This window comes from Penaeus chinensis, chromosome 4 (genome assembly GCF_019202785.1).
Source record: "Penaeus chinensis breed Huanghai No. 1 chromosome 4, ASM1920278v2, whole genome shotgun sequence".
NCBI classification, from domain to species: Eukaryota; Metazoa; Arthropoda; class Malacostraca; order Decapoda; family Penaeidae; genus Penaeus; species Penaeus chinensis.
The window spans coordinates 16,854,142-16,876,641 of NC_061822.1; the positions used below are offsets into that span (position 1 = coordinate 16,854,142).

The window sequence follows — 22,500 nt, forward strand, 5'->3', positions numbered from 1 at the left end:
TTTCTAAGTGGTTTTGTAGGTTAGGTGTCGACCTCGTGTGTTGGGTGCCGAGATGCGTGGGCTGAAGGTGTGCAGTCTCTTTCTCTTTCTTTCTTTCTCTTTCTCTCTTTCACTCTCTCTCTTCTTTCCCTCCCTTCCCTCTCTCAGTCTCTGTCTCGGTCTCGGTCTCTGTTTCTGTCTGGGTCAGCTGTTCATAATGGCTTGGCTTTGATGCACGTGTCAAGGTCATGCATGCAGGAACACTCCCACTTTTAACGGATACATATATATATATATATATATATTTATATTTATATTTATATTTATATTTATATTTATATACATGAACACTTCCTGCTGGGGGAATCATGCAAAAGGAGGTAGCTTTTCAAACTCACTGTGATTGAAAATTATATATATATATATATATATATATATATATATATATATATATATATATATATAAAAGATCGTGCCTCAGGCATGACATACAAATAACAAACCGTTTAAAACAAGCGATTTATATGTTAGAGTGAATGGTTTATACGTGAAAATAAGCGGTTATATGTTAGAATAAGTATAGTTATACATATAGATGTTTTAGTGTTGTTTTGATTATTGCCGCGGTTAAGAGACAACAATAGCATACGTAGTCATAGGTATATGTACAATTTGTTTTGTTTTGTTTTTCTCCATGGTTAAGAAAAACAGAATGTCAAAACAACAACAACAACAACAACAACAAATGAAAGGATCGTGCGTGGAGACGGCCTCCCATTCTCATTCCTTCCCTCGCAAAAATTCTCTCGAATGTCTCGGCGCGCGGCCCTTCGCCCACCCATTCCATATGGGTCAATGGAAAGTCGGATGAGAGTTTCCTGCCTGATTTATGGCGCGAATTTCACCGAAGGAGAAAACCTTTTGATTTGCCGTTGTGTGTGTTAAGGTCATGTTCGTCAGGGTAAGGTTGATTGCTGTGTGTGTTTGTGGGGGGGGGGGGGGGTTGTGTGTGTTTGTTTGTATGTCTGTGTATGCATTCCTATATATGTAACCTACATATGGGCATGTGACATATATACGAAAATCTATAAATAAGTACTTATGAAGTATCTGTGTACGTCCCTATATATGCGTGTGTATATATATTTTTATTATTATTATTGTTATTATTATTATTATTATTATTATTATTATTATTATTATTATTATTGTTTTTATCATCATCATCATCATCATCATTATTATTATTATCAGTATAATTTTCATTTTCATTATCCTTTCCTTTTCGTCAATATTATTGTTATATTACTATTACTATTGCATTATTTGTGTAAATATATACAAGTTTCCACGTAAGTCGGTTTGCCATTGCGATAAAATGAAGCTGTTCTAATTAATTCGTCAACGAGAAGCATAAACGTGTTTGCGAGCGTGCCTTATGTCAGCTGCGTCAGAACCACGTCAGCCGGGGCGGTGCGTTTCAGCGTTGAAGTCCATGTTGACGTTCCCGGCGCAGATCATCATGCTCGTGTGTGTGTGTGTGTGTGTGTGTGTGTGTGTGTGTGTGTGTGTGTGTGTGTGTGTGTGTGTGTGTGTGTGTGTGTGTGAGTGTGTGAGTGAGTTTGGCTTCCTGTGATCTTGTGGGAGTGCTTAGTATCACTCAAAGTGTTCGTTTGTTTGCGCGGTTTATTGTTGATTTTGTATATTGTATTAGCAAAGGTTTTGTCGTTTGTGTGAAGCATTTTGAGAATTTTCTTCGTTGCGCGTGTCGTTCGAGATCTTCCTTGCATCATGTTTTTGTCACCTTGTATTGGGTATTCTTTGGTCATTTGTTGGGCGTTCTTTCCTTGAGTGTTCTTTCGACATTTGTTCTGCTTGTTTGAAGAACGTTGCGGCGAGGATGGCCCCGGCTCAGCGTTTCAGGACTCGCTTGCGCCAACCTTCGTGGAATCCTTGACGCTTTTGTACCCAGGATCGATTTTTTTCCCACTTCTTCTCCTTCTACTTCTTCTTCGTTTTCTTTTTCTTCTCCTCCTCCTCCTACTCCTCCTCTTCCTCTTAGCAAAACTAAACAGACAGCTCGTCAAAGTAAAGTAGCCATTTGTAGCAAATAAAACAAACAAAAATTTGATGAAAATTTAATTACATTCTCCCTCCTCCTTCGTCGCCTTTTACGAAGAATGCCCTCTTTTTTGGGCCTGAATGCCGTGGGCGTTTTGGGTGAAGTGTCGCAGCCGTTGTGGCGGAGGAGAGGCGCTCCGGATGCTCACTCATTTCCCGTGCCCCGAATGGAAGCTCCCTTTATTCTTTCGCTTTTCTCTTTCTCTGTATCTTTCCCTTCGCCCTTTTTCTTTTTTCTCTATTTTTCTTGTCCTTCTTCTCTTATCTCTTTCTCTTTTTTGCTTATCGTAGGGAATGCATAAGCTTTGGTGTATTGTATGAATTTTGTCCCCAGTGTGTGTGTGTGTGTGTGTGTGTGTGTGTGTGTGTGTGTGTGTGTGTGTGTGTGTGTGTTACCTCGAATCGTCACACTGGACCAGAATTTCTTTCAACACATTCTCGGGGAGCGAATCACATGCCAAGAACATTATTACCACCTGTTGCGCCTCCCTGGGACAGCTCGGGCACGCATTATTTTGGAGGCACTACGAGACTAGGGCACGGAAGGAGGGGGGGAGGGAGGAAAGGAGGGGGAAGAGGCTAGGAGGGAAGGAGGGAGGGAGGAGAAGGGGAAGACAGGGATTCGGGAATTAAGGAGATTTGTTTGTTTGCTAGACTCCGTTGGCTTTTTCGTTTGCTTTGTTTTGAGTCTTTTCTCGGTGGGAGTTCAAGTGATCTTTTTCGGTTCCTGCTTTGTTCTCTTCCCCAAGCTATCTGCGTCTGTCAGTAGAAGTGGACAAGCAACAGCATACTAGTTAATGTTTTTTGTTGATTTTATCTGATCGGCCGTTTTGTTTGTTGGCACGACGTGGTCACACCTAAACAAATGCATGGAAAGGTGCCAGGCTCTCTCTCTCTCTCTCTCGGCGCGGATCGACACCCTCGGCGCCTACGTGGCATCGGAAACGCAAGGTGCACGTCGCTGGGATTTCGTTCTCCTTGTCTCCGTCGACGAAGGCCGGGGGGAGGGGGGGAGGCACGATCTCGTCGCCCTCGCTCCATCGCAGGGCAGGTAGTACCATGCCGTCGGGCCAGGGCAGCGTGGCTCCTGTCTGCCGCCGTTCAGAGGCCGGGGCGCTCGATGCCAGCAGCTTTTTAAAAGAGAGTCGGCGGCACAGCTCCGGGAGAGAGTGGCTGACATGTGCGCGCCGCGAAGGGTTTCTCGTGGCCGCGGTAGTTTCTAGTGAAAGCCCTCGCCCGCACCTGGCACTTGTCACTGCCGCCGCCGTCAGCGTGCAGTTTCATCCGCGCCCGTTCGAGATAAATCACAGTCAGCGTTTTAGTGCTAGCCTTCGTTCCATCGTCGCCCGCGAGACGGCAAAGAATCGCTCGCTGTAAAAAGCCGCTGCCCCCGTAGTCGGCCGCGCCCTCCACGCTAAAGCGAAACTATAGCCACGTGCCCCTCCGACAGGCTTGACCGTGTGGCACTTATCTGTCGGGGATCCCGTCGTCAGTCTCGTGCATCGCCCATTAAGGGTAGCATGAGTAGAGAGCCGACCTCAGTCTGCGAACGACGGGAGACTTAATGAGTGTTCTTGCACATTGTCTCCGTAGCGCTGTTTTTGCAACTTGCAGATCTTGACAAGGCTGCGCTTAGTAGTGGCGGCGGGGAGGGGCGCTATGGGAACTGGGTTGCAGGAAAAAATAAGACCAGGAGATGGAACACTGTTGTGAATGCTCCCCGTCAAGCTCAAGGTGTCATGTCGAACACGGTCAAGCCATTTCTTTAACGAGTTAATAGAGACACGGGGTGTTAGCACACACGAGTTTGTGATTGGTTGTTCGTGTGAGTTGACCCCATTTTTCCGTGTTTAGTATTTGTGTGCGCCTAGTGGCACGGAGTGGCCATGTTGAGTACGGCCACATTTCTGCCTTTCCTTAATGAACGATGTTTACCCAGGTGGAGGAGAGGAAGCCGAGATTCAGAGAGGAGGATGTTGATAAACGGCACACGCTGAAATTGACGATAATGATGATGAGGACGTCGACTACTGCGGCGCGAACGATGGTATTCAACCCCTGTTTCGACCAGCGCTTCAGCGCGTGTCCTCGAGTAACCGTTTGCAACACGCCTATAAAATACGAGCAGCGCGCCCGCCGGCCACACCTCAGCGCGGGTGGCCCACTGCACCTTTAGGCACCCGTAGCCCGCTGCTAGCTATCTGCGAACGCCCGAGTCCAAATTTAATAGATGGGAAGCCTCGCCGTTGTTTTGGTAGCGCAGCTTTAGTCCGAGACGCCACTGCTCCGAGCCGAACGGAGCCTGGACGGAGGGTCGTGTGCTGCTCTTAGACTCGGAAAGCTAAACGCTCTTAAGAGTCAAAGACAAGTGACTCGTGGCCGTTGGGGGGGGGGGGGGGTATGAGTGGCTTAGGTGGGGTGGTGGGAGAGGGGAGGGTCATGGTGGGTTGTCTGTAGGCCAGTGAGAGGATGTTGTGGGGGACCTGGCTTATTATATGGGTTGGTAGATTGTAAGAGTGAGTGGCGCTGGGTGATCAGTAACCCAGATTTCCTCCTCCGACCTACTGGGAGAAAGTGAGAGGTTCAGCTAGCTTGTACACAGACCCACGACATCTACTAGCACGCTCCACACCTGTACTTCATGCCATTACATCAACTACCGGAGCATAAAGGGGCTCTATGGCTTACCTGGGTGACTTAACCCTACTCCTGAATCTCGTACCAATATCCATTCGTGGACTATATGCTTGTAAATATCCAGTCACGTTCAATAGACCCATAGAGCTCGTAAATAGAGCATATTTAGCGTAATTCGCTTTTTTTTAAATGTAGATTGACTTCAAATTATCTTTTTTTTATTTTTACTGAGAGGAAACAAAAGTAAAATCTCGTATCTTGAATTCCTCGCTTGGATGAGATATGCACATCATGCCGTGTGTCTTTATTTGTATTCCTGCCTGCAAGTGCATGCTTGATGACTTCGGTAATGCGCGACTTCAACTGGTATTTTCTCGATTGACGTGATGTCGATCTGTGAAGGTATTGTGAGCACCCCCCCCCCCCCATATTTTTTTTATGCCTCCTCGCCCTTTGTTTAAAGTTTGTAGCCTAGATATTCATTATTTGGGACGGGAGGTTCAATATTTGGGACATGTTCATTTTTGGGGACGAGATATGCAATATTTGGGACGCGAGATTCATTATTTGAAACGAGAGGTGCAATATTTGGGACGTGGTCTTCATTATTTGGGACACGAGATTCATTATTTGAGACGAGATTCAATATCTGGGACACGAGAAGTTGTTAAGGCAAGTACAGAGGGCAAGGTGACGAAAGATCCCTTCGTCTGTATGTTTCCGGGCTGTTAAGAGGTCCTGATGGAGGATGGGGGGGGGAGAGGAGTTAGGGGAGCGTGGGGAAGAGAAGGGGGGGGGGGGGTGTTCCCGCCCTCATTGTCATCTGGGTGAGAAAGCTGAGACTGCCGTAACTAGACTTCACTCCTCCCCTCCCCCTTCTCTCTCTCTCTCTCTCTCTCTCTCTCTCTCTCTCTCTCTCTCTCTCTCTCTCTCTCTCTCTCTCTCTCTCTCATATCTCTATTATCTCTCTCTCTCTCTCTATTATCTCTCTCTCTCTCTCTATTATCTCTCTCTCTCTCTCTCTCTCTCTCTATTATCTCTCTATTATCTCTCTCTCTCTCTCTCTATTATCTCTCTCTCTCTCTCTCTATTATCTCTCTCTCTCTCTCTCTATTATCTCTCTCTCTCTCTCTCTCTCTCTCTCTCTCTCTCTCTCTCTCTCTCTCTCTCTCTCTCTCTCTCTCTCTCTCTCTTATCTCTCTCTCTCTCTCTCACACACACACACAAACACACACACACACACACACACACACACACACACACACACACACACACACACACACACACACACACACACACACACACACACACATTCTCAACAAATCATTTGCAGTTCTTTGATCGTACAAACCATATCTGTATTACTGTCTCTACTTCAGTCTTTCACGCTTTCTAGCTCTCACCCTTATGCTTCGCTTTCCCCACCCCTAGCCGAGGTTCACTGGTCTCGTGTCGGGTCTGGACGCCCCTCGCGTGACAGAAATCGGTCCTGTCATACATCCGGGAACTTGTGACTGTGGGCCATTTGTGAATGCCTTTCGTTGCGTTTGCGAGAATTTTGCGTGTATTCTAGTGGGCGCTGTGGCATATGTGGTCTTGGGGACGCCGCTTGCTTGCTTGCCTGCTTGCATGTGTTCCTGGGAGGCGCCCACTCTGCACTGCGGTCCCCGGTGGCACGCGTGGCCGTGGCGCGGATTAACTTATGTATGACGATTGTTTGCGACGCTTGACAAGGCTGCGATGGTAAACGAGTCAAGGTTGATAACGAGGGTCACTGAGTGGTAGTCGACGGGGGCGGTCTTTTATCACTCGAGTTCCCTCCCTTGGTGGCTGGCTGTACCGCTCGTGAAAGTGGCAGGTATCCGCGAACACAAGGGAATCCGGCATTTATTACTATGCACCGCATGGGTCAGTATTCGGAAACGTCGGCGCGCGTGGATTTCTCTCAAGCGTTTCGCTCCGCGCTCTCAAACGTTCGTCTTCTTGTTTTCCCCTTTCTTTTTTGTATTTATTATGTTTGTTAATTTCCCTTCGGCTTTTATCGCTTCCCATCAGAAGGACTTCCTCGCTGATTGGAGGAAGTGACGGTGTATGGCATCGAGCGGCCTCCACATGGGAAGCAGCGGGGGAAGGTTAGACGCCGCAGAGGAAAACGGAAGTAACGACACGAGCGCATTGAGTTCACAGTGGCGTGGCCTAGAACGGCTCTGTGGGAAGGTTGGGCGACCCACCCGAAAATGGTATTTATGATCAATCGAAATAGGGCCGAGTTGGGCCTGTCGCCGCGCGGCCGGGCGGGTGTTTCGCAAGAATGTCGTCTGGGCGGCCGGCAATACGGGTGGTTTTGGCGTGGAGGGCGCTGCGGGACGGGGTGCCTTGGCAGACATAGCGGTGAAAAAGACCGTTGCTATGAATCGAAGGAACGCTCCAAGGCTCGAGACTGGAGATTGGGCGGGAAAACACAAAGAAACAAATCATGCTCGAGGATTCGAAGCGCCATCTCCCAGCGCATGTTCGCAATCAAGGGGGAAGCTCCTAGCCGTCAGCGTCGCGTCGGCAGGAGCTGTGATCGGGTCTGGCGAGCGGTGACGACGCCCGCCGTGGCCCCAAGGATGCTTGGTTTCGCCGAGTTTCACGTTTTCCTCATTCTCAGGCAGTAGCAGCGGGGCATGACTGGCTAAAAGCAAGAACTCGTAGATGATCAGTCCTCATTCAGCGTTCAACAGCGCACGTGCTTATGGTGTACGCCAAGCTCCGCGTTTGTCGGCACGCATGTTCTCTCTTTCTCTTTCTGTTCCCCCTCTCCCTCTCCCCCTTCCTATCCCTCGTCCTCCCTCGATCCTTCCCAGTGAACATAATCCGCCCGATGTAGTTACTGCGTTACACAGCGTCTCCTGTAGGTTACCACTGCGTACTGTGTGTTTGGAGGCCCCAGTTCAGTCGAGACAGGACGGCCATGAAGTATATTTGGCGTGCCTTGAGGGCCGGGCTTCGTGTTGCCTGGTTTGAGATCAAAGCCTCCTCGCCAGCATCCAGGTGTGTATTTTTGTCCGGACTGGACGAGACTGGCGGCGCTTGCGAGGGCAAAAAAGAAGTTACAAGCGTGTCCAGGACCGGTATTGGTGGGAGGGGCGAGGGGAGGAGAGGGGGCAACGCTGCCTCGCTGCTGGCAACTGCGCGAGCCTCCAGTCATAACCACGCAAGCACAGGACGTGCTTGTGCTTCTCCCGCCTTCCCCTCTCCGTGCTTGCCTCGCGTATCTCTGTGGCACTCTGCTCTCGACGGAGAGGTAGGCCCACCCTGTCTGTGGTTGTGGAGCCCGCGCGGAACTGTCCTCGGACGTTGAAGAAACGCTTGGATCTGAGAGTGTAATGTGACTGACAAGACTGTGTGGGTTGTGGCAGGTAACTTCACGGACCGTTTAAAAGCATTTGGTGAAAGCACGCTTTCAGTGTCTACGCTTAGGCTGTGTTCATTCGTGTGTTTGTATACGCAACTCGAGCGAGCTTACAACAGTGGTGGACGGACGGACGGCCATTCAGACGGATCTCCATGCGAGGGCACATGCACACGAGGAAGTGTAACGCGGTGAAGTGTGTTAAGGAAGGGGGAGGCCGGGAAGGGGGAGGGGCGAGGGCGACGAGGGCCGAGGGAGGGGCGAAGGCGGGGAGAGAGGGAAGAGGGCCGAGGGAGGGGGAAGGATGGGAGCGGGCGAGGGCCACCGTGCCGACCGTGATCCCGTTTTCCAGCGACGGGCGACATTTTGGCTGCTGTCAGGTTCTGTGGCCGCGGCCGTGAGCCTCGATATGCTCGCTCGCAGTCCCTCTTCTCTCTGCTTCCCTCTCCTTTCCCTTTTGAACGGCCTTCCCCCCTATTCGCGTTCATTCATTTTTCATTTCCCTCATCTGTTCTTCTCTTTTCTTTCGTCCTGCGTCTCTTATTTCTTCGTCTTGTTTATCTTTATTTATTTTCTGTTCTCTGGACACTTTTCCTTCTCAACTTTTGTCTTTTTTTGTAAGTAACCTTGTGACCGGGAAACACTTCAGAAAGATTTCACAGACGAGTGAAACCAGGAAGGAGGGAAATAGCGATCGAAAACGCTTGCGGAGGAAAGAAAACGTGGAAGGAAGGAAAATAGAAACAGACAGATTGAGAAAGAGAGCATGAGAATGATAGAGAGAGCGAGCGAGCGAGCTTGTGAGAGAGACAGAGGCAGAGGCCGAAACAGAGACAGACAAGAAGCAGACCGAGCGAGCGAGCGAGCGTAGCAATGGCACTAGGATTCCAGTCGTGTTGGCGACCAGGTGTCGGACGCAGCGTCCCCAAGGCGAGGTGTGGGCGTAACTCATTCGAGGCGATGTGTCCCATGTTCCGGGTGATGAGTGTGGGCGCGGAAGTAAGTGCGGTGATGACCTCTGCCACAATGGTCATGTCGGGCGCCCAAGGCCGGGCGTGCTATGTACTCCGGGAGCTGCGAGCTCGTGCAAGGCTGTGACATCATCATCGCGGGCGTTTGAGCGAGCTGGTGGGAGGGAGGGAGGACGGGAGGGTGCGCGAGTGAAGGTGGTAGATTTTCATTTTTTCTTTTTTTTGCGTTTTTTTAAAACTGTACGTGATATATTGTTTCCCAGATTTTGTTTATTGTTTGTAGATTCATCGATCTATGAAACGTTCTATATATATATGTGTGTGTGTGTGTGTGTGTACATCTTTGTGTGTTTCTTTGTTTGTCTGTGTTCTATTTTTGGAAGCCGTTCTCTTGAATTAGTATCGTGGCATACATAGTTGACCCAGTGTTGTCAAATCGACGGTGCAGTTTTAAATGGGGGTGACACGAACGCTGCCCTGGTGACCTCGAACACCCTGGCAGGCTGCGTATACTTGTAGGATCAAACACGCAACACTATTTCTACATACTGATTTTTAATCTATACCTGTGAATTCATTCAGTATTGTTTTTATTGTGTATCGAGTTTCGGAGAAACTGTATTTTATTTATTTCATTAGTTTTATGTATTTTTTGTTTTTATTATTATTCGCCATGAGGTCGAATAGCTATTCGAATAGGGGAGTTTTTTTTTTTTTTTTTTTTTTTTTTTATTCTAAGCCAGCAAAAAATTGGTTGTAAAGCTGTACGTTTTGTTTTCATGTATATTAATGTGGTAGAGCGGGAGTCCATTCTCTCTCTCTTTCTCTCTCTCTCTCTATCTTTCTATCTCTCTCTCTCTCTTTCTCTCTCTCTCTTTCTTTCTTTCTTTCTTTCTTTCTTTCTTTCTTTCTCTCTCTCTCTCTCTCTCTCTTTCTTTCTTTCTTTCTTTCTTTCTTTCTTTCTCTTTCTCTCTCTCTCTCTCTCTCTCTCTCTCTCTCTCTCTCTCTCTCTCTCTCTCTCTCTCTCTCTCTCTCTCTCTCTCTCTCTCTCTCTCTCTCTCTTCTTCTTCTTCTCTCTGTCACACACACACACACACACACACACACACACACACACACACACACACACACACACACACACACACACACACACACACCACAGCCGTTGGAACCCGCTGTCCCTCTCCTCGATGAGGTTCTCGTGGAAGGTGACTTACTTCGGAAATCATGTTGGTGCGCGAATAGGTTTAGCTCTGGAGGAAGTATCCAGGCGATTGTTGTTGTTATTTGCGCCTTCATATATTTGGCGTTCCTTTCCTAAGTGTTTTTCCTAACCGGTCTGTTTGTGTCCTCAGGTGTGCCGAGTGTGGGGAGGCGGCACGGGGTCGGGGGTGTGCTGGGCCGCCTCAGCCGCCACGGTGGAGTCGCGCGGTGGGAGCTCCGGCGGCGTGTCGGGGGCTCTGCCGCCTCAGCCCCACTCCAATAACAACCCGCCCCCGCCGCCCCAACCGCAGCCTCCGCCGCAGCCTCCACAGCAGCCACACCAGCAGCCGCCGCACCAACAGCCTCACCAAGCACCGCCACAGCAGCAGCAGCAACAACAGCAGCAGCAGCAGCAGCAGCAACAGCAGCAACAGCAACCGCAACAACAGCAGCACCCTCAGCCCGCCATCGCCGCGCCCGCCCTTCCGACTGCCAACAACGCTCAGCAACAGCACGCGCAGCCACAGCCTCAGCCCGCGCCCAACGCGGCCAACGCCCACGCCCCCCACCTCCAGCAGCAGCAGCACCAGCAGCAGCAACAGCAGGCGGCGGCAGCAGTCGTCGTAGCAGCCGCAGCAGGCGCGCCACAGCCCCACCAAGGTCCTCCTCCTCTCGCTGCGGCGGCGGCGGCTCCAGCGCACGTAGCAGTGCCGCACGCGGGCGTGCAGCAGCACCCAGCCGTGCCTCATCAAGCCCACACGCCCCCCGCGCACCATCCCGCGCTGGGTAAGTGTCCCTTGACTCTGTTTGCCATGACAACCTCTTCATTCCGTTCGCTCCCATACTGAATACACTTGCACCATTTTATGCCTGATGCTATTAATCCCATTTATAACCATGATAGCACGTGGTAACCTGGTCCGTGATCGTGTTGCAGTCGGCCACGCCCACTCGGTTCACGGCGGAGGCGGACACGTGTCCTCGGGGGGCGTGAGCATGTCGGTGTCACGGGTACCGTCTCCGCTGCCGCCGGAGAACAACATGCCCGTCGCCGAGAACTGGTGCTACACTCAGGTACGTGCCCCTCTTCTCCCTCTCCCTTCTCCCTTCTCCCTTCTCCCTTTTCCTCCCTCTCCCTCCCTCTCCCCTCCCTCTCATCCTTTCTCTCCCTCTCTCAACTTTCTCTGTCCCTTTCTGTCTTTTGTCCCTTTCTCCCTTCCCCTCTTTCTACATCCCAACATATGCCGACCTTACTCTCTTCCTCCTTCCTTCTCTTCACTCTTACATCCACTCTCGCCTTGCCTCTCTCACTTGCCACTTCTACTCCCTCTCCCTCTCCTCTTTCTCCTTCTCCCTGTCTTTGTCCTTTCTCTCACCTTGACTATATCCCTAGTTCGATCTATTTACGGATACTTGTATCTATCTCCCTTTCGCCCACTCTTTCATGTATTCGCGCGGACTCCCATTCATTCATTCACTGCCAAGGATCCGAAGTCAAAGGGAGGAGGGACAATTGCCTCAGTCAGTAACTTCTTTCAAGGGTCTTCGTTCTCTGGGGGAGTCTTCCTTGTAGTTAGGGATCAGTCCAGTCAATAGTGGTCGTAGGAAAGCTTTTGATAAGTTTCTGTGCATTATAAAAGTAAAGGGGCTAGGAGAGGTTCGACACAGGCACTGGGGAGTGCAAATTTAGGGAGGGATATTTAGGGAGAGGGGCCGTTGCCATGGTGACTGATGGCTCTGCTGCCTCTTTGCGTCTCAAGGTCACCCGTGAGATGCTCTTCAGCTTGAGGCTTGAGAGAGGAAACAGGAACATGCAGGTGGAAGGGAAGGGAAAGATGAGAGAGAGAGAGAGAGAGAGAGAGAGAGAGAGAGAGAGAGAGAGAGAGAGAGAGAGAGAGAGAGAGAGAGAGAGAGAGAGAGAGAGAGAGAAGGGAAGAGAGAGAAGGGAAGAGAGGAGAGATTGGCAGTATAGGTAGTGAGAGATGGAACTCCCCATAGGTCCGTTCCCCATAGGGAACGCCAACTCATGGTGGAGGGAAAGGAATTGGGGCGAATGCAAGAAGAAAGGAGAGAACGCGAATGGACCCTGTAAAGAGAGAGAATAGAAGACTACAACTTCCGTCATTCATTAGATCAGTATGAAGTTGGCTCGATGAATGAGAAGAGCGAGAGAGCAGGGAATATATAGCAGAAATTTGACAGTTTGCATCTAGACGTGACAGCTGCTGGCGAGGGAACCACAGCTGACCAAGGGCAGCTTGTGTGAGGGACTTGTTACTCGAACCTCCTAGCACTTGAGGGCGTGTCCTGGCAGTAGCTGAATGATATTTTGATTGCAATGATCACTTAGTTTAATGTTACTGAATCTGGTTTTATACTATTTATATTGGATGTATATTCTGATGACATTTATATATAAACATTGTATATATATTTTAAGAGGTACCGTCGACTAATGCTGTTTTCCCTCTTTGTTCCCCAGGTTAAAGTTATAAAGTTCAGTTATATGTGGACGATCAACAACTTTAGTTTCTGCAGGGAAGAGATGGGAGAGGTACTCAAATCCTCGACTTTCTCCGCGGGTGCCAATGATAAGCTAAAATGGTAAGTGATGCAGTGCTCTTCCCTTTTTTTCTATTTATACACATTTACGCACATAAGTCTGATTTTCGTACACAAACACTGACGTCAGGTGTCTCGACGGGAAAAAAGTCCCGTGACCTTGTGATTGTTCGTCGCTTCTCACGGTTATCTCTCGGCCTCTACGATACCTGAATGCCATTGAGGGCTACCCTGGAGTGCCACACAAGGCGCGTTGACATTGTGGCCCTCTTCTGCACCCGTAGCTTAGGGTCCCCTCGCCTCGTCGACGCCCCGCCACTCGCTTAATCAATAGCAATGTGTACGTTATGGCCTCTATTTTTGGCTGGCTTGCTTACTTGCTTGACCCAATCGGTTCCACATTCACATTTTCTTTCTTTCTTTCAGCATGCAAATACGGAAGTGTTTCGCCATTCATTCATCCCCCCCTCTCCTCTCTCTCTCTCTCTCTCTCTCTCTCTCTCTCTCTCTCTCTCTCTCTCTCTCTCTCTCTCTCTCTCTCTCTCTCTCTCTCTCTCTCTCTCTCTCTCCAGTGTCTCGTCGCGGTAAGCTTTACAAAGACAAAATGAGGGAAATTGACCTCTCAGGCTCGTTCTCAAAGGCATCGGGGATAGTTTTTCATTTTATTGCAAGTACAATTACGTGTAATTAAGTGAGGGTAAGAATTGCTATGGATGATACATGCTAATCGCTTTCGCTATTAGGCTCAACATCAAAGGAGTTTAAAACACTTTCATCAGTTTATTCACAGTACGAGGAGCATAGTTCACTGTATATAAAAATCCCCTCAGTTGAGCGGCAGCGACGGAGTATCCTGTTCTCTGTTTTGCTTGTAGTTTGTGCAGCGAGCGATGTCCAATGCGGCTGACATACATTACTTTGCCAATGAATGAGTGAGGCCTGACGTCACTGCCCGTACGAGGTCAGGGCTGGCATAAGGGGTTGCCGCGTGACCTGACAAAACAAGACTTTCTACTTGTTTGCTTTTTTAATTGTTTGTTTGTTTTAATTTTCGTGGAGCTTCCTCTTACCTTGGCGTCCCTCGGGGTCGTCCCTGCTCGTTCGCCTCTGTTCGTCGACGCAGCCTCGCGAGGGCGGGATGGCGCTGGGCGTGCTGCGGGCCACGAGGGCTCTGCTTGCGCGACCTTACGCTGGTGGTGGTGATAAGTGGCCCGCTTGGGAGAGTGCCAGGCGGGCAGGGCGGGGCGGGGCAAGGGCAGGGGGAGGGGGGAAGAGGAAGGGAGGAGAGGATGGCAGGGAGGGCGGGCAGCAGAGAGGGAGCAGCTTACCAAGGTAACTAGAACACTTTTTGTCAGCATCCATAGCCTGAAAATGAGGGCAAGTATAACAGGAGATCGTTTTAGCAAGCGGAGCCTCGTACTCCATCACCTGGGAGAGCGCGTATTGCCAAAGAGCTGAGCGCCTCGTGTAATGAAGCGCCTTGTTACTGTGTCATTGAGGCAATCGCGCGCATTGTGGGTATGTGGGGTATGTTTACGTCGCTGCTGTGGCATGCCATGGCATGGGATGGCCAGGGAACGCCTCGCGTCAAGAGTGAAAATAAGATCTGCCTAATCTTGCCACGCGATTGACACTGTCCGCATTACGGCTGAAGGTGCTAACGCGTGTGTTCTGCTAAAAGAATTTGTGTTGAAAGTTTTGGTGACGTGGGACACACCTCGCAGAACTGTGACTTCACGCAACATTCCCAGCGTTGTCTCACGCGAGGCTAACTTCAGTCGCTTACTGCCTGCCTTGCCCCCCCCCCCCCTCTCTCTCTCTCTCTCTCCCTCTCTCTCTCCCTCTCTCTCTCTCTCTCTCTCTCTCTCTCTCTCTCTCTCTCTCTCTCTCTCTCTCTCTCTCTCTCTCTCTCTCTCTCTCTCTCTCTCTCTCTCTCTCTCTCTCTCTCTCTACACACACACACACACACACACACACACAAACAAACAAACAAACAAACAAACACACACACACACACACACACACACACACACACACACACACACACACACACACACACACACACACACACACACACACACAAACACACACACACTTTTATTTAGCCCACAACAAGAATATCAAATTAATTGTAGAACTACATAACATTTGAGGAAGGCGTTATCCATGTGCCAAGTTTTCCTGTTGTAATGTCGTCTTTAGGGTGCAGCTTGTTATGAATATCAGCGCACGGCTTTGTGACCCATAATAGAGGGTGGGAGTGAGCGCGCGTGGGCTGCTGAGTGTGTCAAGTGCAGGTGATGAGCAGCCAGATAACGCGGTCACCTGCTGCGACCGCACTCCTTGCCCCGCGCTATGTAGTCCAGTGGAGTCGAGCTTCACTAAAACGGATCCGGCGGTCATTTTCCTGCCTCTCCTTCCCTAGGCTTGATGCTTCATTCTGCGGGATTAAGAGAGAGAAAAGGGACTAGCGGATTGTTTTTTTTTTGTTTGTTTTTTCAGCGGAAAAGATGGGGTCTTGGAGTACTTGAGGAGGAGTAGTATCCTTTTAAGAGATTCTTTTGTGGGAAAACTGCCTGTTGTGTCCAGTTCGTGTGCCCCGGCGAATTCAGGGGAAAGATGCTTTGCTTTGCTTTGCTTCATCGATCTAAATCATCACGTGGATAGCTTGAGCGAGGCAGCGTGCGTGTGTGTACGTGCGTGTTCCTTCGTGTCTTTCCACCCGTGTTGCTTCCTCTCTTTGTGTCGCGTGAAAATAGCAACTTTACACACACACACACACACACACACACACACACACACACACACACACACACACACACACACACACTCTTGCCGATGTGTTATCTGTTTGCTGTACCCCCCCCCCCCCCCCCCAGCATGGTCACGTTCGAAACTATCTATCGATCGTAAATGCCAGGGGCGGTGTGGGAGTGGGCGAGGGTGTCCCACGTGGGTGGCCAGGCGGTGACAGCTGGCAACCTCGTGGATTAGAACCTCCTCCAATGCACCGCGAATTCTAGACGCTGCCTTGTGCTTTCAGCTTGTCCTCATATGACATTTTTCCATCTCGGCATTATTAGATTGAGGCCGAAGAATGCAGGTGTGTGGTTATTAATGTCGAGGCGCGTGTATTGTAGGGCGTGAGAGTGTTACGGCGTTGTCTATATACAGTGGCGAATAACGGGTTAAACAAACAAGTATTTAAGGGAGGAAATCTCTTCCTTATCCCGGGGATCAGCTCAAATAAACCCAAGGAATGGTGGGGGAAAAACTCTGGTTTATTTCGGACTAATGACTAGGGGGATTTAGTGCAGTTCAGGTTAGGTAGGTATGGTGGATGCCGTCGGTCGCCTGCGCAGCTTAGTTGGGAAATAGGTCTTGGGTCTCGACGTAAGCGCTATGACGAGTCTACGTATGAATTAGAATACACTTCGGGGGGGGGGGGGGGGGGTCGAAGTGAGCTTAGATTACTAAATTCGGTTTTTGAAATTAGAGTTCAGTGCGTTTCTTACGAACGTCTGCATTACGTGGATTTCCGAGTCATTCCATCGGGGATTGCAGAAAACTTTCAAGTTGCATTCGGAGCCAAAGCCGATAGATGGAGATGCGTGCAGAGCCTCATAATAGGCCCCTTTTCACCGGCCGGCGGGAACCCGAGGCCTAAGCCCGGCTCGGCGCTTGGCTCCGCGCCGGGTACCCCCCCCCCCCCTCCCGCGTGTGTATGGGGCGCGAGGGAGGGAGGCAGGCAGGGAGTAGAGGCTGCCAGTAGAGAGGAATCAATCGATTTTTACTTTCTGAGAGCGGCATGGCGATGTTGCGGATTTAAATGTTTGGACAGGATGGCGTGGAGGGGGCCTGGGACTTTTGAGAGAGTTTAGGTATATTTATATATAGCATGGTCGTTATTACTCGTTTTGAGGGTACGCCACAGGTGTTACAGGTATCGGGGAGAAGCTACAAGGTCACCAAATTCCTAAGAAAAGGGAGCTCTACACCTTAAGTTACTGTCTGAATTATCATTGAAAACGTAAATATTACAAGTTGGCGTTCATGTTTATGTACCATGATGATTGCTTTGTGTTTTTGTGTTGACTTGTTGATGTAACTCTGTTCTTTCCTCCTTCAGGTGTTTACGTGTAAACCCGAAGGGCCTGGACGAAGAGAGCAAGGACTACCTCTCTCTTTACCTGCTCCTTGTGTCTTCAAACAAATCAGAAGTTCGGGCGAAGTTCAAGTTCTCAATTCTTAATGCCAAAAGAGAAGAAACTAAAGCTATGGGTAAGTGTGTGTGTGTGTGTCTGTGTGTGTGTGTCTGTGTGTGTGTCTGTGTGTGTGTGTGTCTGTGTGTGTGTGTGTGTCTGTGTGTGTGTGTGTGTGTCTGTGTGTCTGTGTGTCTGTGTGTATGTGTGTCTGTGTGTCTGTGTGTCTGTGAGAGTGAGAGTGAGAGTGAGAGTGAGAGTGAGAGTGAGAGTGAGAGTGAGAGTGAGAGTGAGAGTGAGAGTGAGAGTGAGAGTGAGAGTGAGAGAGAGAGAGAGAGAGAGAGAGAGAGAGAGAGAGAGAGAGAGAGAGTGAGAGAGAGAGAGAGAGAGAGAGAGAGAGAGAGTGAGTGAGAGAGAGAGAGAGAGAGAGAGAGAGAGTGAGAGAGTGAGAGAGTGAGAGAGTGAGAGAGTGAGAGAGAGAGTGTGTGTGTGAGTGTGAGGGAGTTACTTTTTGAATCTAGTTTGGAAAGGTGCCAGTTACTTTGGAATGTTAATGTTGAGTTGTATGTAGGGAGATATAAAGAATCGTTATGAAAATCAATTGATTTATTATCCTTGTTTTGTTTTAATACTATCTTCTTTTCCCTCAGAGAGTCAACGAGCATATAGATTTGTCCAAGGAAAAGACTGGGGCTTCAAAAAATTCATAAGGAGAGATTTCTTATTAGACGAAGCAAACGGCTTACTACCGGACGACAAACTTACTTTGTACTGTGAGGTAAGCCACTTTGATTTCTTGCAGACAACTTGTAAGCTTATTCTGCCTGCCTGGTTTATTTGTTTTCTCTTGAGTTTCGGTTCACGTGCAAGTTTTTTTTCTATTGTTTTAGATGTCATGGAAGTTTATTCCAAGAAGTTGTGTTATTGATTTGTTTTGCCGTTTTTTCCAAACTTTGTTTTGTGAAGGGTGTCCCAAGATTTTTTTTATTTTTCATCCTGAACCATCCAGAAGAAATTCAGTTTTCCTATATATCTTTCTTTCTTGGAATAAGTGAAACAAGTCATGACAATTACTCCCTCTGTGCATCCCCCCTGAAGATCCAATGTGCGCAGGTCTCGGTGGTGGCAGACAGCGTTAATATCTCGGGCCAGAGCAACGCCATCCACTTCAAGGTTCCTGACTGCCGACTCTCCGACGACCTGGGGATTCTGTTCGAGTCGCAGCGGTTCTCGGACGTAACGCTCTCGGTCGCCGGCAGGGAGTTCCAGGCACACAAGGCGATACTTGCTGGTGAGTTTTTGTCTTATTCTTTATTTATTTCCTTGAGATTTTTTCATAAGGAGTAGTATGTGGTATATGTCCGTTGTGAGTTAAGAGATGAGAGGGAGTAGATAAACGCCTTTGAGAACGTGGGGAGGAAATAGATGTACAGTTACCCTTCATTTTCCTTTTTTTTTTTACACGGGGATAAGTCCGATTTTCGCAAGTGTCAGTTCATCATTGGCTCCACCCGTTTTTCAGCTCGCTCGCCAGTGTTCGCAGCAATGTTCGCTCACGAGATGGAGGAGAGAAAACACAACAGAGTAGAAATTCAAGATGTGGACCATGAGGTGTTACGCGAGATGCTGCGCTTCATTTACACAGGAAAAGCTACCAATTTAGAGAAAATGGCCGATGATCTCTTGGCTGCAGCAGATAAGGTAAAGTTGTTGTTTGGGTTTTCCAGACGGATTAGTCTCTACAATTCCAAATAATAAACAATGCCTGAGTGCCATTTGTAAGCAGTAAATTTAGAATTTTTAACATTGTGTAATTAGAAGTTAATTAGGATTGGTTATAGTAGCTGCAACATATTCCAAAGCAGCCGAGTTAACAGGCATTCCTATTTTGCAGTATGCATTGGAGCGACTTAAAGTGATGTGCGAGGAAGCATTATGTACCAACTTAAGTATAGAAAATGCTGCTGATGTCCTCATTCTTGCTGATCTCCATTCTGCTGATCAATTGAAGGCTCAAGCGATCGAATTTATCAATACGTAAGTAGAGTGAATAGTTAGGATTTCCTTTGACTCATGAATTACATTTTTCATGACTGTTTTGATTAATATTTCATGTCAGATCTTCTTTGTGTTTTTGTGCATGCTAGTAATAACTTTGATGGATATTTTTGTACTATTAGATGAACTCTGTTTGAAGAAGTGCAAATTTGAAGTACAGTCTATTAAATCATTAGAGTTCTATTTGAAGAAGTGCAAATTTGGTAGTACTTTGAAGTACAATCTATTAAATTGTGAGTTCTATGGTCCGAGGTTGATACTGATGTGTTTATATCTTTCCAGGCATGCAACAGATGTCATGGAGACACAAGGTTGGAAATCCATGATTCAGTCTCATCCACATTTGATTGCCGAAGCCTTTCGAGCATTGGCTACTCAGCAGATCCCACCCATTGGACCTCCACGCAAAAGGATTAAAGCCAGTCCCTGAACCCGGTTGGCCAGTCTGCCAGCTTCACTTACGCTGGCCAGGCCATCACCCCCAACACCCCTGGCCTCCCCACCTGGTCACCCCCTCACACTCGGCCTAACTCAGTGGGTTCTTTTACCATACTATTCAGGACAGCGGAGAGAATGTAATTTGGAAAGAAGTATGGAGGATTGGAGGGCATCTGTAGGCCATCCTACAGTGGAGAGTGACCAAGGCCATAAGAAGCCAGTGTGTGGTAGTGGGACCTGGCAGGGGATAGGGACCAGGCCTCTCATCCCACCAGTCAACAGAGTACAATCAGGGGACGACAAGTCCCTGCCCACTCAGGTTGGTAGGGCTGCAGTCCCTTCCTCTACTGCGCCCAACTCCTTCTGCCCCGTGACAAGTCCACCAAATGATCTCAGTGGGGCCTGACCTGCATGTAAAACCTGTCAGTGCATAAGACACTACAGTATGCAGATGTGCAGGTGCCAGACTCAGCAATGCATGTGTGTCTGTGTGTAGATATCTGTGATGTAGCAAGTGATAGCCCAGAACATTAGACTCCCGCTATGAGTCTTAGAGCTACCACGCATTACTCTGCTAATTATTGTTGTTGTTGTTAAGTGTGGCACTCTCTTGTCTTTCAAGCCATCAAGCCAGGCAGATATTTGAAAATATAGGCAGGCCCTTCAGGGAGAAAAAAAAGGAGCCTTGCATTTGACTGAGACCAAAGGAAAACTGGGAAGGACCAAGTGATGTGTGAGCATTGCTTCCTCTCAGTGCACTGTGCTTTTGGCTAGTTAACATATTCTACTCCTGTGACATAGATGATTCTTCATTACCCAATATTTTTGTTTTATTTTACAGGAGAAACAAACATTATAGAAGTCTTGGAAGCATCTTTTTCTATGAAAAATCTGCAATGTACAACTTAAAAATTAGATTGAGCTTTCTTAGGTAGATGCAGTAGGCAAGGTGTACTCTGATTTTGAGAATTTGTTAAGACAAGACAACATTGTAGAGTGTACAGTTAATGTAGAAGATACTGTCTAATTCCACCGATTTCAGCTTTGGCTGATTTGTATTTACAATGTATGTATGTAACATCATGAAGCTTCACAGGGTATTCTCAGTCATTAACATGGAGCCGTGATCAGGAAAGTGTAATTAGTGTAACTGTTTCAAATGAATGTTGTGTAAAAGTAGAAATGAATGATTAAAATATTTGATGTAAAATTCAATATACGGTGTGTAAAATGTGAAAAAATAGAATTTCACTATGAATGATGAATGGAATTATGTCTGAAATATGAAGAGCCTTTGTACCAAGAATTTTGTAATTATTCTCAATGTTTTGTTGTAAGCCAGTCAAAAGTATATCAGCTCCTGTGTTAATTTGTGAAGAGCAGGCAGTGACAATTTGTGCCATGGTGTAGCTTACGAGACAAGCCACCCAGACCACCAACTGGAAGATAAAACAAGTCTGTCACTTAAGAAAGAAAAGAAGAGAAATATATAATCAGGTACATTGTACATCAAAGGGTGAGATCAAAATATATACTTATTATTTTTATAGAATTACTCACGACAGCTTGTTTGAAAAATATTTTCCAGTGGGACTCTTCCACCGCTCTGCCATGATACCAACCCAGCATCTATGTATTTACTCAATGCAACAAGACATCTGCATCTTTTCATAATGTAGATGTAATTCTTTCTCTGGGAGTGCTGAATTCTGCAATTCATTCAGCAGAATCGGTGCTCTTGGGTATGCTCACTCCTTGAGGTTTTCCTCCCCAGGACTCGTTGCTTTATGCTGTACTTTTGTGGTTAACTCTATAGAAGTTCTTATGACAGTAACCAAGGAAATCTTAGCTCACTGGATATGCTGTAACTACTATTTAGTAAACCACAGAGGCACAGCCAGTATATCACTCCACAACCATTCCTCTATTTGTAAATCAAACTCATATACAAACTGCAAGTTTTGTAACAATAGTCATGCAACAGTTCAAATATTCATATGTTAATTTATGTTTTCCAGTACAAAGTGAGTTTCCTCATCTTCACCTTCCTTTTGCTCATGTCAGGGAAAAAGAATCATATAAGGGTATTTGGGGGCGCAGGGCCACATGAATATTCAGAATTTTTTTACAGCAGACATATGGCCAGTTGTCATAAACGATTATTAACAGAGGAGGAATAGTTAATAAAAAAAAAAAAAAACGCCGAATAAATGATATGGTATTTTTTAAGTTCTGATTTTCTCATTTTTAGCTTTCGAGGAAAAATAATTATGTTCACCATGTGAATGTGATCCTGTGGTCCCTAATGGTATTCAGCTAAGGTAATTCATGCATTGATATTGTTCAGCAAGATTATGATTCTCCATACCTCAAAATTAGGGAAAAAAATCTTGTTGAAAGTTTGAAGTGAATTGCCAAGTGTTGGTAAGATTTGTATAGGTGGAGGAGGTGCAAGGGCTGGTTTGGGTGGCCTCAGGTGTGTCGGCGCCCGGGTATGACGAGAAGCGTCTGCCGCCACACTGCTCCTGCAGGTCATGTGATGGTAGGCTCTGTGAGTCTCTACCTCTGTACTCCTACACTGAAGAACTCCCCAATGAACCAATAAAGTTGGTTAATTATTCTGATGTTTGATTATAACTGCAATTATATTCATTCCCAAATAGTTTTGAAAATGTAAAAGTGTAAAGTATAGTAGACAAAATACAATGGGTTTCAAATGACTACATGACTATGAATGTGAGGTAAATTCTCTCCTGTGCAATACTTTATCAAACATTTTCATCCCAAAAATATGAATGTTTTGCATATAGGTTGAACGTCCATTCAGAATTAATATCTGTGGGGCAGCCTATTGTTGACCTACATTTCAATTTTATTTTTTAGAGAACTAAATATGGAAGCAATAGTCCGGAAATTAATATTGATTGAATGT

The 22,500-nt window shown here is 47.5% G+C and overlaps 1 protein-coding gene across 4 annotated transcripts in view; it reads left to right on the forward strand.

Annotated features, from left to right (window-relative positions):
• Nucleotides 1–22,187, forward strand: part of LOC125025142 (protein roadkill-like) — a 35,060-nt gene extending 12,873 nt beyond the window's left edge. Inside the window, exons 1-10 of one of the 4 annotated variants that reach the window (XM_047613104.1) lie at nucleotides 7,942–8,026; nucleotides 10,461–11,094; nucleotides 11,213–11,382; nucleotides 12,791–12,912; nucleotides 17,000–17,151; nucleotides 17,723–17,850; nucleotides 18,171–18,363; nucleotides 18,595–18,773; nucleotides 18,967–19,109; nucleotides 19,413–22,187. In XM_047613104.1, coding sequence (XP_047469060.1) covers nucleotides 11,305–11,382; nucleotides 12,791–12,912; nucleotides 17,000–17,151; nucleotides 17,723–17,850; nucleotides 18,171–18,363; nucleotides 18,595–18,773; nucleotides 18,967–19,109; nucleotides 19,413–19,560 — 1,143 coding nt within the window. In that variant the 5' untranslated portion in view covers nucleotides 7,942–8,026; nucleotides 10,461–11,094; nucleotides 11,213–11,304 and the 3' untranslated portion in view covers nucleotides 19,561–22,187. Of the gene's footprint in view, nucleotides 1–7,941; nucleotides 8,027–10,460; nucleotides 11,095–11,212; nucleotides 11,383–12,790; nucleotides 12,913–16,999; nucleotides 17,152–17,722; nucleotides 17,851–18,170; nucleotides 18,364–18,594; nucleotides 18,774–18,966; nucleotides 19,110–19,412 lie in introns of those variants that run through there. The other 3 variants (XM_047613101.1, XM_047613102.1, XM_047613103.1) reach the window with 3 other exon arrangements.
• Nucleotides 22,188–22,500: the final 313 nt, after the last annotated feature.